Here is a 16,895-nt window from a genome sequence, read left to right on the forward strand (position 1 = left end):
AGGCGTGAGCCACCACGCCTGGACAATTTTTTTTTTTTTTTGAGATGGAGTCTCGGTCTGTTGCCCAGGCTGGAGTGCAGTGGCGCAATCTCGGCTCACTGCAAGCTCCGCCTTCTGGGTTCACACCATTCTCCTGCCTCAGCCTCTCCGAGTAGCTGGGACTACAGGCGCCCGCCACCATGCCCGGCTAATTTTTTGTATTTTTTTTAGTAGAGACAGGGTTTCACCGTGGTCTCGATCTCCTGACCTCGTGATCCGCCCACCTCGGCCTCCAAAAGTGCTGGGATTACAAGCGTGAGCCACCGCGCCCGGCTCTATTTTTGTAATTTTTTAGTAGAGGCAGGTGTTTGTCATGTTGGCCAAGCTTTTTTTTTTTTTTTTTTTTTTAAATAGAAATATGATCTCACTATGTTGTGCTGGTTGGTCTTGAATTTCTGGGCTCAAGCAGTCCTGCCACTTAGGCCTCCCAAAGTGCTGGGATTACACATGTGAACCATCACACCCGATCTGAAAGCAAGCTTATCAGGAAAGTAAAGGAATAGCCAGGTGCAGTGGCTCACATCTGTAATCCCAGCACTTTGGGAGGCTGAGGCGGGTGGATCACCTGAGGTCAGGAGTTCGAGACCAGCCTGGCCAACTTGGTGAAACTCCATCTCTATTAAAAATACAAAAATTAGCTGGGTGTGGTTGTGCATACCTGTAATTCCAGCTACTCGGAAGGGTGAGGCAGGAGAACTGCTTGAACCTGGGAGGCAGAGGTTGCAGTGAGTCAAGATCGTGCCACTGCACTCCAGCCTGTGGGACTCCAGAGTGGGACTCTGTCTCAAAAAAGAAAAAGAAAAAAAAGAATAGGAAAGGAATAAAGAATGACTCCTCCATAGGCAGAGCAGTGGCATGGACTGCTTGACTGAGTATACTTACAGTTATTTCTTCATTCTATGCTAAACAAAGTATGGATTATTCATGAGTTTTCCAGGAAAGGGCAGGGATTTCCCAGAACCAAGAGTTCTTCCTTCTTTTAGACCAGATAGGGTAACTTCCAGGTGTTGCCATGGCACTTGTAAACTGTCATGGTCCTGGTGGGAGTGTCTTTTAGCATGGTAATGTATTATAATTAGTGTATAATGAGCAGTGAGGATGACCAGAGGTCACTTTCATCACCGTTGGTGGGTTTTGGGGCTGGCTTCTTTACTGCATCCTATTTTTTTTTTTTTTTTTTGCGATGGAGTCTAGCTCTGTTACTCAGTCTGGAGTGCAGTGGTGTGATCTCGGCTCACTGCAACTTCTGCCTCCCGAGTTCAAGCAATTCTCCTGCCTCAGCCTCCTGAGTTGCTGGGATTACAGGCGCCTGCCACCATGTCTGGGTAATTTTTGTATTTTTAGTAGAGACAGGGTTTCACCATGTTGGCCAGGCTAGTCTTGAACTCCTGGCATCAAGTGATCTGCCTGCCTCAGCCTCCCAGAATGCTGGGATTACAGGAGTGAGCCACTGTGCCCTGCCAGCATCCTGTTTTATCAGCAGGGTCTTTGTGACCCGTATCTTGTGATACCAGTTCTGCCAACCTCCTGTCTCATCCTGTGAATAAGAATGTCTCACCTACTGGGAATGCAGCCCAGCAGGTCTCAGCCTCATTTTACCCAGCCTCTATTCAAGATAGGGTCACTCTTGTTCAAATGCTTCCTTCCAAAAACAAAGGATAACAGGCTGGGCGCAGTGGCTCACGTCTGTAATCCCAGCACTTTGGGAGGCTGAGGTGGGCAGATCACTTGAGGTCAAGAGTTTGAAACCACGGCCGGGCGCAGTGGCTCACACCTGTAATCCCAGCACTTTGGGAGGCTGAGGCAGGCGGATCACGAGGTCAGGAGATCGAGGCCTTCCTGGATAACACAGTGAAACTCTGTCTCTACTAAAAATAGAAAAAATTAGCTGGGTGTGGTGGCAGGCGCCTGTAGTCCCAGCTACTCAGGAGGCTGAGGCAGGAGAATGGCGTGAAACGGGGAGGCGGAGCTTGCAGTGAGCCAGGATCGGCCGCCACTGCACCCCAGCCTGGGCGACAGAGCGAGACTCCGTCTCCAAAAAAAAAGAGTTTGAAACCAGCCTGGCCAACACGGTGAAATCCCGTCTCTACTGAAAATACAAAAATTAGCCGGGTGTGGTGGCGCATGCCGGTAATCCCAGCTACTCGGGAGGCTGAAGCAGGAGAATCACTTGAGCCCAGGAGGCGGAGGTTGCAGCAAGCCGAGATGCCACCACTGCACTGCAGCCTGTCCAGCAGAGTGACTCTGTCTCAAACACACACACACACACACACACACACACACACACACACACACACCACAAAGGATAATAGGAGACAGGAAAATTAGAGGACCATCTGAATCTTAATGTTTTCAAGGTGATTGCAAAAAAAAAAAGGGAGAGACAAGATATGAAGTATTCTGTAAAATGTAAAAAGAAAAGTGTTAAGACCTCAGTAGAGAAAATTATGAAATATTTGTTCACAAAACTTAAGAAATTTTTTTGTTTTTTGAGACGGAGTTTTACTCTTGCTGCCCAGGCTGGAGTGCAATGGCGCGATCTCATCTCACTGCAACTTTCGCTTCCCGGGTTCATTGATTCTCCTGCCTCAGCCTCCTGAGTAGCTGGGATTACAGGCATGCGCTACCACACCCGGCTAATTTTGTATTTTTAGTAGAGACAGTGTTTCACCGTGTTGGCCAGGCTGGTCTCAAACTTCTGACCTCAGGTGATCCACCAGCCTCAGCCTCTCAAAGTGCTGGGATTACAGGTGTGAGCCACTGTGACTGGCCTTCCTGTCTCTCTTTTTAGTATATGTGCTGCCAAAGGGAGCACCCGTCTATCTTTTTAAAAAAAGGAAGGGGCCAGGCACGGTGGCTCACGCTCACACCTGTAATCCCAGCACTTTGGGAGGCTGAGGTGGGCGGATCACGAAGTCAGGAGATCGGAGACCACCCTGACTAACACGGTGAAAACCCGTCTCTACTGAAAATACAAACAATTAGCTGGGCGTGGTGGTGGGCGCCTGTAGTCTCAGCTACTCGGGAGGCCGAGGCAGGAGAATCGCTTTAACCTGGGAGGCGGAGCTTGTAGTGAGCCGAGGTCCCACCACTGCACTCCAGCCTGGGCGACAGAGCGAGACTCCGTCTCAAAAAAAAAAAAAAGGAAGGAAGGGAGGGTGGGAGGGAGGAAGGGAGGAAGAGAGGAAGGAAGGAAGGAAGGCAGGCAGGCAGAAGATCTGAAGAAATATGAGTGGCCAATAAACACATAAAGATGCTCAACTATAGAGGAAATCAGGGAAACTCAAATTAGTACCACAGTAAGATACTGTATTGTACCTGTTAGTCTGTAAAAAATTGAAAAGATCTGGACAACGAAGAATCTGATATACTGCAAATGAGACCGTAAATCACTAGAACTGCTTTGAGAAACAATTTGGCACTTTTCTTCTCTTTCTTTTCTTTTTCTTTTTCTTTTTTCTTTCTTTTTTTTTTTTTTTATGAGACAGGGTCTGGCTCTGTCACCTAGGCTGCAGCGCAGTGGTGCAATTATAGCTCACTGCAGCCTTGAACTCCTGGGCTCAAGCAATCCTCCTGCCTCAGCTTCCCAAAGTACTGGGATTACAGATGTAAGTCACTTTGCCTGGCCTTTTTCTTTTTTCTTTGTTTTTGAGATGGAGTCTTGCTCTGTTGCCCAGGCTGGAGTGCAGTGGTGCAATCTTGGTTCACTGCAACCTCAGACCCCTGGGTTCAAGTGATCCTCCTGCCTCAGCCTCCTGAGTAGCTGGAATTACAGTGATCCATCCCAAAGTGCTGGGATTATGGGCATGAACCTCTGCACTTGGCCTTTTTTTTTTTTTTTTTTTTTAATTTATAGAGGAAAAGGCTGGTCCAGGTGGTGTGGTGGCTCACTCCTGTAATCCCAGCACTTTGGGAGGCCGAAGCAGGCAGATCACTTGAGGCCAGGAGTTTGAGACCAGCCTAGCCAACATGGTGAAACCCTGTCTCTACAAAAAATACAAAAATTAGCCAGGTGTGGTGGCTGGTGCCTGTAATCCTAGCTACTCAGGAGGCTGAGGCAGGATAATCGCTTGAACTCAGGAGGTGGAGGTTGCAGTGAGCTAAGATTGTACCACTGCACTCCAGACTGGGTGACAGAGTGAAACTGTCTCAAAAAAATAAAAAAAATATATAATTTAAATCCCCAAATAGGATAATTGACTTTTTTTTTTTCTGTGTACCACGCCTGGCTAATTTTTGTATTTTTAGTACAGACGGGGGGTTTCACTATGTTGGCCAGGCTGGTCTCGAACTTCTGACCTCAGGTGATCCACCTGCCTTGGCCTCCCAAAGTGCTGGGATTACAGGCATGAACCACCAAGCCCAGCTGAGTTTGGAGCTTTAAATAAAAGAGATCCACCAGCATAAGCCCCAGCCGAATGACCTATTGATCATTAAGGGTTGCCCTGTTTATGGAAGATTTACCAATACTTGAAAAATGGCTTTAATTTGGTATTGGAATTTTTTTTTTTTTTTTTTTTTTGAGACGGAGTCTCAGTTTGTCGCCTGGGCTGGGGTGCAGTAGCACGATCTTGGCTCACTGCAACTTCCGCCTCCCAGAGTCAAGCGACTCTCCTGCCTCAGCCTCCCGAGTACCTAGGATTACAGGCGCCTGCCACTATGCCCAGGTAATTTTTTTTTGTATTTTTAGTAGAGACGGGGTTTCACCATGTTGGCCAGGCTGGTCTCGAACTCCTGACCTTGTGATTCGCCTGCCTCGGCCTCCCAAAGTGCTGGGATTACAGGCGTAAGCCACCGCGCGTGGCTGGAGCGTCTTAAAGTAGAGTTTTAAAGCTTTTTGTGAGCAGTTTTGGACCAATCCCAGAAGGAAATGTAGCACATTTTATATGCTCATGATTTCTCTACTGTGTTAACCCTGCAGCTTTTAAAACATTTTTATTTTTAGAGACAGGGTCTTGCCATGTTGTCCATGCTGGTCTCAAACTCCTGAGCTCAGGAATTTGCCGGTCTCAGCCCCACAAAGTGCTGGGATTACAGGCATGAGCCAGTGTGCCCGGCCAAGAAATTATATAATTTTTTAAAAGCCATATTAATTTGTGTAAAACAACTGACTCTGTTATAAACTGTCATGAAAAGCCTTCATAATTTGATTTAGTACTTAGGTGGTACTTTTGCAGTGGAAATTATTATTAAAGTCATATATGACTCCAACAAAAACATAGTTTTATTGTATTACAAAGTACTGTATTGATTTGCCAAAATTTTATAATTTGGAAAAGGTATTACCTTCTTTAGATCCGTATTTCTAAAACACTGTATGATTTACAATGCTATATTCTAGGCTGATTATATTAACTGAAAAATATTACCTAAATATTGTTGCACTCTACATTTAAACAGAGGAACCATTGTTCACCTCTTTTATAGCATTTTTTATTTGCTAACCTCATAAAATTTCTATGTGTCAAAATCACACTTCTATAATTGCCAAAGCATGAGCTATTAGATTATTTGAATGTAATTGGGTTTTGAAGTAATTGTGACCACAAAACATTCTTATAAAAGGAGCTTTGTACATTATGTAACTTATAAATCAACTATAGCATGAATTCCAAGTGCTTAATGCTTTTAATAATATGATGTCACAGCCGGGGGAAAAACTCTACGTACACTAATCACTAAAAGCACTGCAGTGGTTTTTATTTATAGGAAATCATTATTTCCGATTACCGAAGGCCAGGTGCTATCTTAAAAACAATGTAGTAAATGAATTTTGTTTCATATTTCAGGGCAAGTAATTGTCAGCCATTAAATGGTATTTTTGAAACCAGACACAGTGGCTCACACGCCTGTAATTGCAGCACTTGGGAGGCTGAGGCAGATTGATCACCTGAGGTCAGGGGTTCGAGACCAGCCTGGCCAACATGATGAAACCCTGTCTCTACTAAAAATATAAAAATTAGCTGGGCGTGGTGTGCACATCTGGATCCCAGCTACTCAGGAGGCTGAGGCATGAAAATTGCTTGAACCCAGGAGGTGGTGGTTACAGTGAGCCAAGATTGTGCCACTGCACTCCAGCCTGGGCAACAGAGCAAGATCCTTTCTAAAAAAAAAAAAATTACCCAGTTTCAGGTATTTCTTCTTCTTCCTCCTTCCTCCTTCTTCCTTCCTTCTTTCCCTCCCTCCTTCCTTCTCCTTCTTCTTTTTCCTCTTCTTCTCCTCCCTCTCTTCCTCCTCCTCCTCCTTCTTCTTCCTTTTTTTTTTTTTTTTTTTTTTTTTGAGACAGAGCCTTGCTCTTTCACCCAGGCTGGAGTACAGTGGTGCAATCTAGGCTCACTGCCACCTCTGCCTACCAGGTTCAAGGGATCCTCTTGCCTCGGCCTCCCAAGTAGCTGGGACTACAGGCACACACCACCACACCTGGCTAATTTTTGTATTTTTAGCAGAGACGGGGTTTTGCCATGTTGGCCAGCCTGGTCTTGAACTCCTGACCTCAATTGATCCACCTGCCTCGATCTCCCAAAGTGCTGGGATTACAGGTGTGAGCCACCATGCCTGGCCTGGAAGACTTAATATTATTATGATGTTGATATTCCAGTATTCCCCAGTTCACATATAGATATAAACCAATCCCTATCAAAATCCTCAGCTGTACCAGGAGCAGTGGCTCACGCCTGTAATTCCAGTGCTGTGGGAGGCTGAAGCAGGAGGATCACTTGAGGCCAGGAGTTTGAGACCAGCCTGGCCAACATGGTGAAACCCCATCTCTACTAAAAATATGAAAAATTAGCCGGGCATGGTGGCAGGCGCCCATGCCCATCAGCTACTTGAGAGGCTGAGGCAGGAGAATTACTTGAACCTAGGAGGCAGAGGTTGCAGTGAGGTGAGGTTGCGCCATTGCACTCCAGCCTGGGCGACAGAATGAGCGTCCATCTCAAAAAAAAAAAAAAAAGATCAGCCTGGTAGGTCAGGAGTTTGAGACCATGTCTCTACAAAAATTAAAAAATTAGCAGGGCATGGTGGCATGTGTCTGTATTCCCTGGTACTCAGGAGGCTGAGATGAGAGGATCACTTGAACCTAGGAGTTCCAGGCTGCAGTGAGCTAGCAGTTGTGCCACTGCACTCCAGTCTGGGTGACAGTGTGGCATCTCGTGTCTAAACAACCAACCAACCAAACAAACAAATCCCCAGCTGGCTTGTTTTCAGAAATTGACAAGCTCATCCTAAAAATTTATGTGGAGGCTGGGCATGGTGGCTCACATCTGTAATCCCAGCACTTTGGGAGCCTGAGGTGGGTGGATCACTTGAGGCGAGGAGTTCGAGACCAGCCTGGACAACATGGTGAAACCCCATCTCTACTAAAAATACAAAAATTAGCATGGTGGTGCATGCCTCTAGTCCCAGCTACTTGGGAGGCTAAGTTGGGAGAATTGCTTGAACCCAGGAGGCAGAGGTTGCAGTGAGCTGAGATCTCAGCACTTAAAAAAAAATTCTTGTGGAAATTCAAGGAAATTCATTATAGCCAAAACAATCTAGAAAAAGGAAAACAAAGTTGGAAGGCTCACATTTCTCAATTTCGAAAGTTACGACAAAGCTACAATAATGAAGATAATTAGTACCGATACAGGCATATAGCTAAGCCCCCAAATTGTGGATTAGCCTGGGAGGGTTTGTGGTTTCACTCAAAGAATTCAAGGGTAAGCTGGTGGTGTTAAACAGCAATCTTTTATTGAACCAGAGCTGCTCCTTGCAAAGCAGGAGTTAACTCATAAGCAATGCACCCAGAGCTGCGCTTGTGGGCAGTTGGCTAGCTGTAATTTTTTCTTTTTTTTTGAGATGGAGTCTTGCTCTGTTGCTCAGGCTGGAGTGCAATAGTGCAATCTTGGCTCACTGTAACCTCTACCTCCCAGGTTCAAGTGATTCTCCTGCCTCAGCCTCCCAAGTAGGTGGGATTACAGGTGTGGGCCACCGCGCCCAGCTAATTTTTGTATTTTTTGGTAGAGACAGGGTTTTGCCAAGTTGGCCAGGCTGGTCTCAAACTCCTGGCCTCAAGGGATCCTGTCTTGGCCTCCCAAAATATTGGGATTACAGGCGTGATCCACCGCACCTGGCCTCTTTTCTTTTTTTGAGATAGCATCTTACTCTGTTGCCCAGGCTGGAGTGCAATGGTACAGTCCGGCTCATTGTAGCCTTGACCTTCTGGGCTCAACCAATCCTCCTGCCTCAGCCTCCCAAATAGCTGGGACCACAGGTGTGTGCCACCATACCTAGCTAATTTCCTTCTCTCTCTCTCTCTTTCTTTCTTTCTTTCTTTATTTATTTCTTTCTTTCTTCTTTCTTTCTTTCTTTCTCCTTCTTTTCTTTCTTTCTTTGTTTCTTCTTTCTTTCTTTCATTCTTTTTCTTTTTTGAGATGGAGTCTTGCTTTGTCAGGCTGGAGTACAGTGGCACGATCTTGGCTCACTGCAACCTCCGCCTCCCGGGTTGAAGCAATTCTCCTGCCTCAGCCTCCTGAGTAGCTGGGATTACAGGAGCCCGCCACTGTGCCTGGCTAATTTTTGTGTTTTTAGTAGAGACAGGGTTTCACAATCTTGGCCAGGCTTGTCTCAAACTCCTGACCTCATGATCCACCTGCCTTGGCCTCCCAAAGTGCTGGGATTACAGGCATGAGCCACCACGCCCAGCCTAATTTCTTTTTATTGTTTTTTTAAGTAGAGATAGGGTCTCCCTACATTGCCCAGGCTGGCTTGAACTCCTGGGCTCAAGGGATCCTCCTGCCTCAGCCTTCCAAAGTGCTGGGATTACAGGCGTGAGCCACCACGCCCGGCCCCTAGTGGCACTTTTCTTTTTCTCTGCTGGGATATTCATTTTGGAGGCTGCTGTGGGGACTCTGAAGTAGCCCTATGGAGAGGCCCATGGGATAAACTGAGGCCTCCTACCAGTGAAACCGTGCCCGAAAGAGTTAAAGAAACCAATGACTAGCAGAAATTTTCCAGTTTGCAGGATAGCAGATAAAAAAAGAAACGACTTGCAGAAATGCTGAAATTCATCTGCTGGTGGGATTAACACGCTGGCTGAAATAGATTGGAACCAATATGGCCAACGGCAGTTTGCACAGAACAAGCTTGCTGATGTCACAGCCCGAATTTCCACTGCATGTTACATACTAACCACCCCCAGAATTTGCACATGCCCCCCATGAGGTAACATGAAGAGGGAACTGCGCATGCCTGAGCACTTTCCAGGCCTCCCCTTTCCTTCCACCAATCACCTAATCTCAGAATCCACCCCCTAAACCTTTCCTAATAAAATTACCGCCTTAAAGCCGGCACAGGGGAACAGATTTGAGTTAGACTTCTGTCTCCTTATTGGCTGACTTGCAATAAAGCTATTCTTTTCTCAAAAGCCTGGTGTCAGCTGGGCGTGGTGGCTCATGACTGTAAGCCTAGCACTTTGGGAGGTCGAGGCAGGAGGATCATTTGAGCCTTGGAGTTCAAGACCAGCCGGGACAACACAGTGAGATTCCAACTTTAAAAACAAAAAACTGGCCAGGTGTGGTTGCCCATGCTTGTAATCCCAGCACTTTGAGAGGCTGACGCAGGTGGATCACTTGAGGTCAGGAGTTTGAGACCAGCCTGGCCAACATAGTGAAACCCTGTCTCTACTAAAGGTATAAAAATTAGACATGTGTGGTGGCACACGCCTGTAGTCCCAGCTACTAGGGAGGCTGAGGCATGAGAATCCCTTGAACCTGGGAGGTGGAGCTTGCAGTGAGCCGAGATTGTGCCACTGCACTCCAGCCTGGGTGACAGAATGAGATTGTGTCTCAAAAAAAAAAAAAATAATAATAATAAAAACAAAAAACCAGCCGGGCATGGTGGCTCACGCCTGTAATCCCAGCACTTTGGGAGGCTGAGGCGGGCGGATCACCTAAGGTCAAGAGTTCAAGACCAGCCTGGCCAACATGGAGAAACCCTGTCTCTACTGAAAATACAAAAATTAGCTGGGTGTGGTGGCACATGCCCGAGGCTGAGGCAGGAGAATCGCTTGAACCTGGGAGGCGGAGGTTGCGGTGAGCTCAGATTGTGCCATTGCACTCCAGCCTGGGCAACAAAAGCGAAACTCCGTCAAAAAAATAAATAAATAAATAAATAAAATAAAAATAAAAATAAAAACAAAAAACCAAAAGCCTGGTGTCATAGTATTGGCTTGTAGCACATTGGCTCAAGCCCGTTTTGCTCTGTAGAATCAACTGCTAGCACCAAATTGCCCACCATGTGAGTGAGTCACATAGGAGGGTTCTCGGAAGGGACCTTCACCCCAGTTACACCCTCAAAGGACTGCAGCCCCAGGAGAGACCCCCACATCCAAATCCCCCACCCAAATGACTCCCAAATTCTTGACAAACAGAAATCAAGCCGGGCGCCGTGGCTCACGCCTTTAATCCCAGCACTTTGGGAGGCCAAGGCGGGCAGATCACGAGGTCAGGAGATCGAGACCATCCTGGCTAACACAGTGAAACCCCATGTCTACTAAAAATACAAAAAATTAGCTGGGTGCAGTGGCGGGTGCCTGTAATCCCAGCTACTCAGGAGGCTGAGGCAGGAGAATGGCATGAACCTGGGAGGTGGAGCTTGCAGTGAGCCGAGATCACACCACTGCACTCCAGCCAGGGTGACAGAGCGAGACTCTGTCTCAAAAAGAAAAAAAAAGAAATCGTGAGCAATGAGTGATCACTGTTACTTTAAGAAACCAAGTTGAGAGGTGATTTCCTATGCAACATTAGGTAACTCAAGTGATCACCTCTCTCCATCAATCCCCCCCGCCGAGGGTGGTAGCTCTCTCCTGCAATCATCTCTGGGTTATCTAAGTATCCACTTTTGGGCTATTCCTCTGTCTTTCAACAGCCATGTAAAAATTTCCCCGTATTGGCCGGGTGCAGTGGCTCACGCCTGTAATCCTTGCACTTTGGGAGGCCGAGATGGGCGGATCACGAGGTCAGGAGATCAAGACCATCCTGGCTAACACAATGAAACCATGTCTCTACTAAAAATAGAAAAAATTAGCCGGGCGTGGTGGCAGGCACCTGTAGTCCCAGCTACTTGGGAGGCTGAGGCAGGAGAATGGCGTGAACCCGGGAGGCGGAGCTTGCAGTGAGCGAAGATCATGCCACTGCACTCCAGCCTGGGCGACAGAGCAAGACTCCGTCTCAAGAAAAAAAATTTTCTCGTATTAAATGCGGCTGAACATGGAGGCTCATGCCTGTAATCCCAGCACTTTGGGAGGCCCAGGAGACTGCTTGAGCCCAGGAGTTTGAGGCCAGCCTAGGCAAGAAAGTGAGACCTTGTCTCTAAACTTTTTTTTTTTGAGATGGAGTTTCACTCTTGTCACCCAGGCTGGAGTACAATGGCGTGATCTCGGCTAACTGCAACCTCCGCCTCCCAGGTTCAAGCGATTCTCCTGTCACAGCCTCCCGAGTAGCTGGGATTATGGGCGCCTGCCACCACACATGGCTAATTTTTGTATTTTTAGTAGAGGTGGGGTTTCACCATGTTGGCCAGGCTGGTCTTGAACTCCTGACTGCAGGTGATCCGCCTGCCTCGGCCTCCCAAAGTGCTGGGATTACAGGCGTGAGCCACCATGCCTGGCCTCTCAAAAAAATTTTTTTAATTAACTTGATGTGGTGGCTTGCTTCTATAGTCTCAGCTACCTGAGAAGCTGAGGTGGGAGGATTGCTCGACCCAGATGTTGAGGCTGCAGTGAGCCATGATTGTGCAGTGTCCAGCCTGGGTGACAGAGTGAGACCTGTCTCAAAACAATAACAACAAAACAGAAACAAAACACCAAATTAAATGCCCTATATTTGCAATACCTAGTGTGTTTTCAAAATTTTTTATTTATTTTTGAGACAAGGTCTTGCTGTGTCACCCAGGCTGGAGTGTAGTGGCATGATCACAGCTCACTGCAGCCTTGACCTCCCAGGCTCAAGCGATCCTCCTGCCTCAGCCTCTGAGTAGCTGGTACTACAGGCACATACCACAGCATCTGGATATTTTTTTTATTTTTTGGGTAAAAACAGGGTCTTGCTACGTTGCCCAGGCTGATCTTGAACTCCTCGCCTCAAGTGATCCTTCCACCTCGGCTTCCTGAAGCACTGGGATACTAGGTGTGAGCCATCACGTGCAGCCCATCTTCTTGATAGGACCCTTTAGTTTAGTTTTGTTTTGTTTTGTTTGAGATGGAGTTTCGCTCTTGTTGCCCAGGCTGAAGTGTAATGGCATGATCTCGGCTCACCGCAACTTCCACCTCCCAGGTTCAAGCGATTTTCCTACCTCAGCCTCCCCAGTAGCTGGGATTACAGGCATGCGCCACCACACCTGGCTAATTTTTTGTATTTTTAGTAGACGGGGTTTCTCCATGTTGGTCAGGTTGGTCTTGAACCCCCGACCTCAGATGATCAGCCCACCTTGGCCTCCCAAAGTGCTAGGATTACAGGCGTGTTTTACAAGAAAACATTAAGTATGAAAGCAGTACCTCTGGAATACGCGCGGCCCTCCAAACCCAGCTTTTGAAGAATCTTCACTTGTCCTGGCTGGGCCACCACCTCAGCTCCACCTAAAACTGGGCTGTGCTCTCTTCCCCTCTACATCCCCTGATGGGCCCCTTGCTGCCCCTCCATCCCTTTTTTTTTTTTTTTTTTTTTGAGACAGAGTCTTGTTTTGTTGCCCAGGCTGGAGTGCAGTGGTGCAAGCATGGCTCATTGCAGCCTTGATCTCTTGGGCTCAAAGGATCCTCCCACCTCAGCCTCCTGAGTAGCTGGGACTATAGGTGCATGCCACCATGCCCAACTAATTTTTTTTTTTTTTTGAGATGGAGTTTCGCTCTTGTTGCCCAGGCTGGGGTGCAATGGTGCAATCTTGGCTCACTGCAACCTCTGCCTCCTGGGTTCAAGCAATTATCCTGCCTCAGCCCCCCAAGTAGCTGGGATTTCAGGCATGTGCCATCACACCTGGCTAATTTTGTATTGTTAGTAGAGATGGGGCTTCACTATGTCAGTCAGGCTGTTCTCAAACTTCTGACCTCAGGCGATCCTCCTGCCTCAGCCTCCCAGAGGGCTGGGATTACAGGCGTGAGCCACTGTGCCTGGCCTGCCCAATTTTTTTTTTTTTTTTTTTTGGAGACAAAGTCTTGCTCTGTTGCCCAGCCTGGAGTGGAATGGTGCCATCTCGGCTCACTGCAACCTCTGCCTTTCGGGTCCAAGCAATTCTCCTGCCTCAGTCTCCCAAGTAGCTAGGACTACAGGCACGTGCCACCACGCCTGGCTAATTTTTGTATTTTTGGTAGGGATGAATTTTCACCATGTTGGCCAGGCTGGTCTCGAACTCCTGACTTCAGGTGATCCACCCGCCTCTGCCTCCCAAAGTGCTGGGATTACAGGCATGAGCCACCACACCTGGCCTCTGCCCAACTAATTTAAAAATTTTTTTTGTAGAGACAGGATCTCACTATGTTATCCAGACTGGTCTTGAACTCCTGGGCTTAAGGAGTCCTGTCTCAGCCTCCCAGAGTGCTGGGATTACAGGCATGAGCCACCATACTCATCCTTGTCTTCTGGTCAGGGAAGACTAACTCCTCTTACCTTGACTATTTCCCCAGGGCCCCAGACACACATCGCCACGCAGGACCTGGGTGGGGAGTATGGAATTTATTTTATTGTTCTGCGTCTGGGTTTGGTTCCTTGGACGTCATGGTTCCTGGATGGGGGTGGGTGGGTCCCACCTCCCTAAGTCATGGTCCCACGGGCCTGTCGGGATTGTTTTCCAGGTTCAAAGTGCACTGAGAAAGCTTCACAGTTTTAATACTTCCTAGATGCTCAACTGAGGCAAAGTGACAAAATGGCCCTCCCACCCCCGCCCGCCACAAAAATAAAACCCCAAGCCCCTGGCAGCTGCTGCTGCAGCCGTATGAAAAAATAATACAAACTCTTCTTAAAAAATAGATTACACAGAAAAAACGCAGAGGACAGAGGGGCATGAGGAGGGGCAGGGAGCCTTGGGGGAGAGGCCCGGGAAGGGGCTCTGAGATGACTGCGAGGGCTGAGCTGCTGGTGGCCACCTGCCCTGTCCACTGTGCCTATCCTCTCGCTGCCCGAGCTGGCTCCTCCCCATCAGCGCCGGCCCGGGCACCACAGCTCCACACTCCCTCAAGGGACCCCCTTCACCCTGAGGCTTGGTACCTGCTTCTCACTAAAGTGGCTTTGAGAAAGAAACAAAAAAAAGACCCAAAGCGAGAGAAGGGGCTGTTTGCTCAGCCACTGGGGACCTCTGCCCCAGGGGATCAGCCCTCTCTCTGCTTTGGGGGTTTGGAGAGTCCTCGATACCTGTTGCTACCTAGACACCCCCTGGGGGGAAAACGGGCCCCAGACTCCCCGTTTGGTTCCTGGGAACACAGACACGTGGGAACTTGGCCTCTGCCCTGATGTGCGCCCTCCCATGCACCCAAGCGTTATATGGGGCATGGTTCGGAGGCTGCCTCCTGGCCCAGCCTCCAGGGAGCTACGGACCAGACAGGTGGAGCGTGCACAGGGTTGCTGGGGCAGCGGCCTGTGGAAAGGGGCATAACTCACATGGGCCCTCCAGCTCATGCAAGGAGAAGCGAGAGGGGACAGCCCTGCCAAGACAGAGGTTACAGCAGGGCGAGAGCATGGTGTGTGTGTGCAGCTGGGCCGGCTCCAGGCCACGGCAGAGAGAAGGCAGGGGAAGCGGTCCACGGGGTGGGAGAAGGCAAGTCAGGGCCTGGCTCTGAGGAGAAGCCTGGGCCCCCACTGTCCCAGCTGAGGGCCACCTCCCACGGAGGAATCTGGCGGGGGTGGATTCTCCGGAGGTGGGGACAGGGGTGGCTGAGTGGCCCTGGCTCAGTCGGGGACCTCAGGGTGGGCAGGCAGTCCACTCTCGCCGCGCCGGTAGGTCTCCCAGAAACCTCTGTCCAGCTGCTCCAGCTGTGGGCCCAGTGGCAGGTGGCCGGAAAGGTGCATGCGGAGGGTCTCCAGCCAGTGTTCCAGCTTCACGAAGGACGGCCTGAGTGACAGGCGGGTGGGGAACGGTGGGTCTGGCTCTCCCGGGAATCGGCCCCACCGTCTCCCAGGCCAGGGCCCCATCCTACTCACCTCTTCTCGGGGTCCAGATCGCAACAGCGCACGGTGATGGGGAAGAAGCTCGGGGGGCAGTTTGGGGGGCAGTAGCGGTCCAGGAACCCTCGCACGTTGAGGCCAAAGTCCATGGTGCGGGGCAGGTAGTCGGGGTCTGCGTTCACCCGCCCGATGATCTGTCCAGCACAAGGCCCAGCAGTTACTCCAGGAGGGCCCTCAGCCTGGGCGTCTCGGTGCCATCCAGGTGGCTTGAGGGCAGGTGGCACCGGGCCTGGCTGCAGCCTGACTGCGGTACCCCACAGGGGCCAGCCCATGCCTTGCTGTGGGCAGCCTTCCTGGCATGAGGCCCCTGCAGATGCTGAGCCTGCAGCCTGGGTGAGTATGGAGGAGCCCAGGCCTCGACACTGCTGCTACCCACCCCTGGACCTACCTCGCACAGGACGATCCCAAAGGAGAACACATCCACCTTCTCATCATAGCTGCGGCCTGGACAAAGAGACTGACTGTCAGCAGATGAACACACGGGGGTGCCAGGGGTGCCAGGGATGCCAAAAGGCAGGGGACCGGGCCAGCTGGGAGGATGCCCCGGCCGGGAGGTCCAGGCCCAGGAGGCAGATGCCGGCAACCTCTATGGGAACCCAGGCTTAGGCTTTCCCCCAACCCCACCAGGTCTGAGCAAGCCTTTGGGAGCTCTGAGGAGCAAGGGGCAGAGCCCTGGACAAGGAGTTCGAGGCACCGATCAGCTGCATGACTTTGCACAAGTCATGAACTCTGTGCTCTGTGCTGGTCCCAAAAGGCAACCACGTCAAGTCTCCGGAATCCGTGAATGTTACTGGGTCAGAAAAAGGGTCGTTTGAAGATGGGATTAAGGATCTGGAGATGAGATGGTGCTGGATGATCTGGGTGGGCCCCAATGCCACTGCAAATGCCCTCATGAGAGAGACACAGAGAAGACACAGCAGAAGAGGAGGAGGTGGCCCTGTGAAGACAGGGGTGGAGACTGGAGTGACGCCACCACAAGCCCAGGAATGCAAAACCACCAGAAGGTGGAAGAGGCAAGGAATGCATTCTCCCCTAGATCCCCGTGGAGGGAGAGCAGCCCTGTTGGATTTCAACCTTCTGGCTTCCAAAACTAAGAGGGAATAAATTTCTGCTGTTTATTTTACTTTGAGATGGAGTCTTGCTTTGTCGCCCAGGCTAGAGTGCAGTGGCACGATTATGGCTCACTGCAACCTCTGCCTCCTGGGTTCGAGTGATTCTCCTGCCTCAATTTCCCGAGTAGCTGGGATTACAGGTGTGTGCCACCATGCCCGGCTAATTTTTGTATTTTTAGTAGAGACGCTGTTTCACCATGTTGGCCAGGCTGGTCTCGAACTCCTGACCTCAAGTGATCTGCCCGCCTGGGCCTCCCAAAGTGCTGGGATTACAAGTGTGAGCCACTGTGCCTGACTATTTTCTGTTGTTTTAAATAATCAAGTTTCTAACAATTCATTACAGCAACCTCAGGAAACTGACACAGACTCTCTGAGCCAGTTTCCTTATTGTAAAATGGGAATGATACCAGCTACTTAATGATGTTAAAAACAATTGGTACAGGGCCAGGCACAGTGGCTCACACCTGTAATCCCAGCACTTTGGGAGGCTGAGGTGGGTGGATCACCTGAGGTCAGGAGTTCGAGACCAGCCTGGCCAAAATGGTGAAACCCCATC

The 16,895-nt window shown here is 49.5% G+C and overlaps 1 protein-coding gene across 2 annotated transcripts in view; it reads right to left on the reverse strand.

The window, feature by feature from the left end:
• Positions 1-13,723: 13,723 nt before the first annotated feature.
• LIMK1 (LIM domain kinase 1) overlaps positions 13,724-16,895 on the reverse strand; it is a 42,688-nt gene continuing 39,516 nt past the window's right edge. For both annotated transcript variants that reach the window (XM_032756772.2, XM_032756779.2), the window contains 3 exons: positions 15,616-15,671; positions 15,204-15,361; positions 13,724-15,114 (listed from right to left, as the gene is read on the reverse strand). In XM_032756772.2, coding sequence (XP_032612663.1) covers positions 14,952-15,114; positions 15,204-15,361; positions 15,616-15,671 — 377 coding nt within the window. In that variant the 3' untranslated portion in view covers positions 13,724-14,951. The remainder of the gene's footprint in view (positions 15,115-15,203; positions 15,362-15,615; positions 15,672-16,895) is intronic.

This window comes from Hylobates moloch, unplaced genomic scaffold, assembly GCF_009828535.3.
Source record: "Hylobates moloch isolate HMO894 unplaced genomic scaffold, HMol_V3 SCAFFOLD_1, whole genome shotgun sequence".
NCBI classification, from domain to species: domain Eukaryota; kingdom Metazoa; phylum Chordata; class Mammalia; order Primates; family Hylobatidae; genus Hylobates; species Hylobates moloch.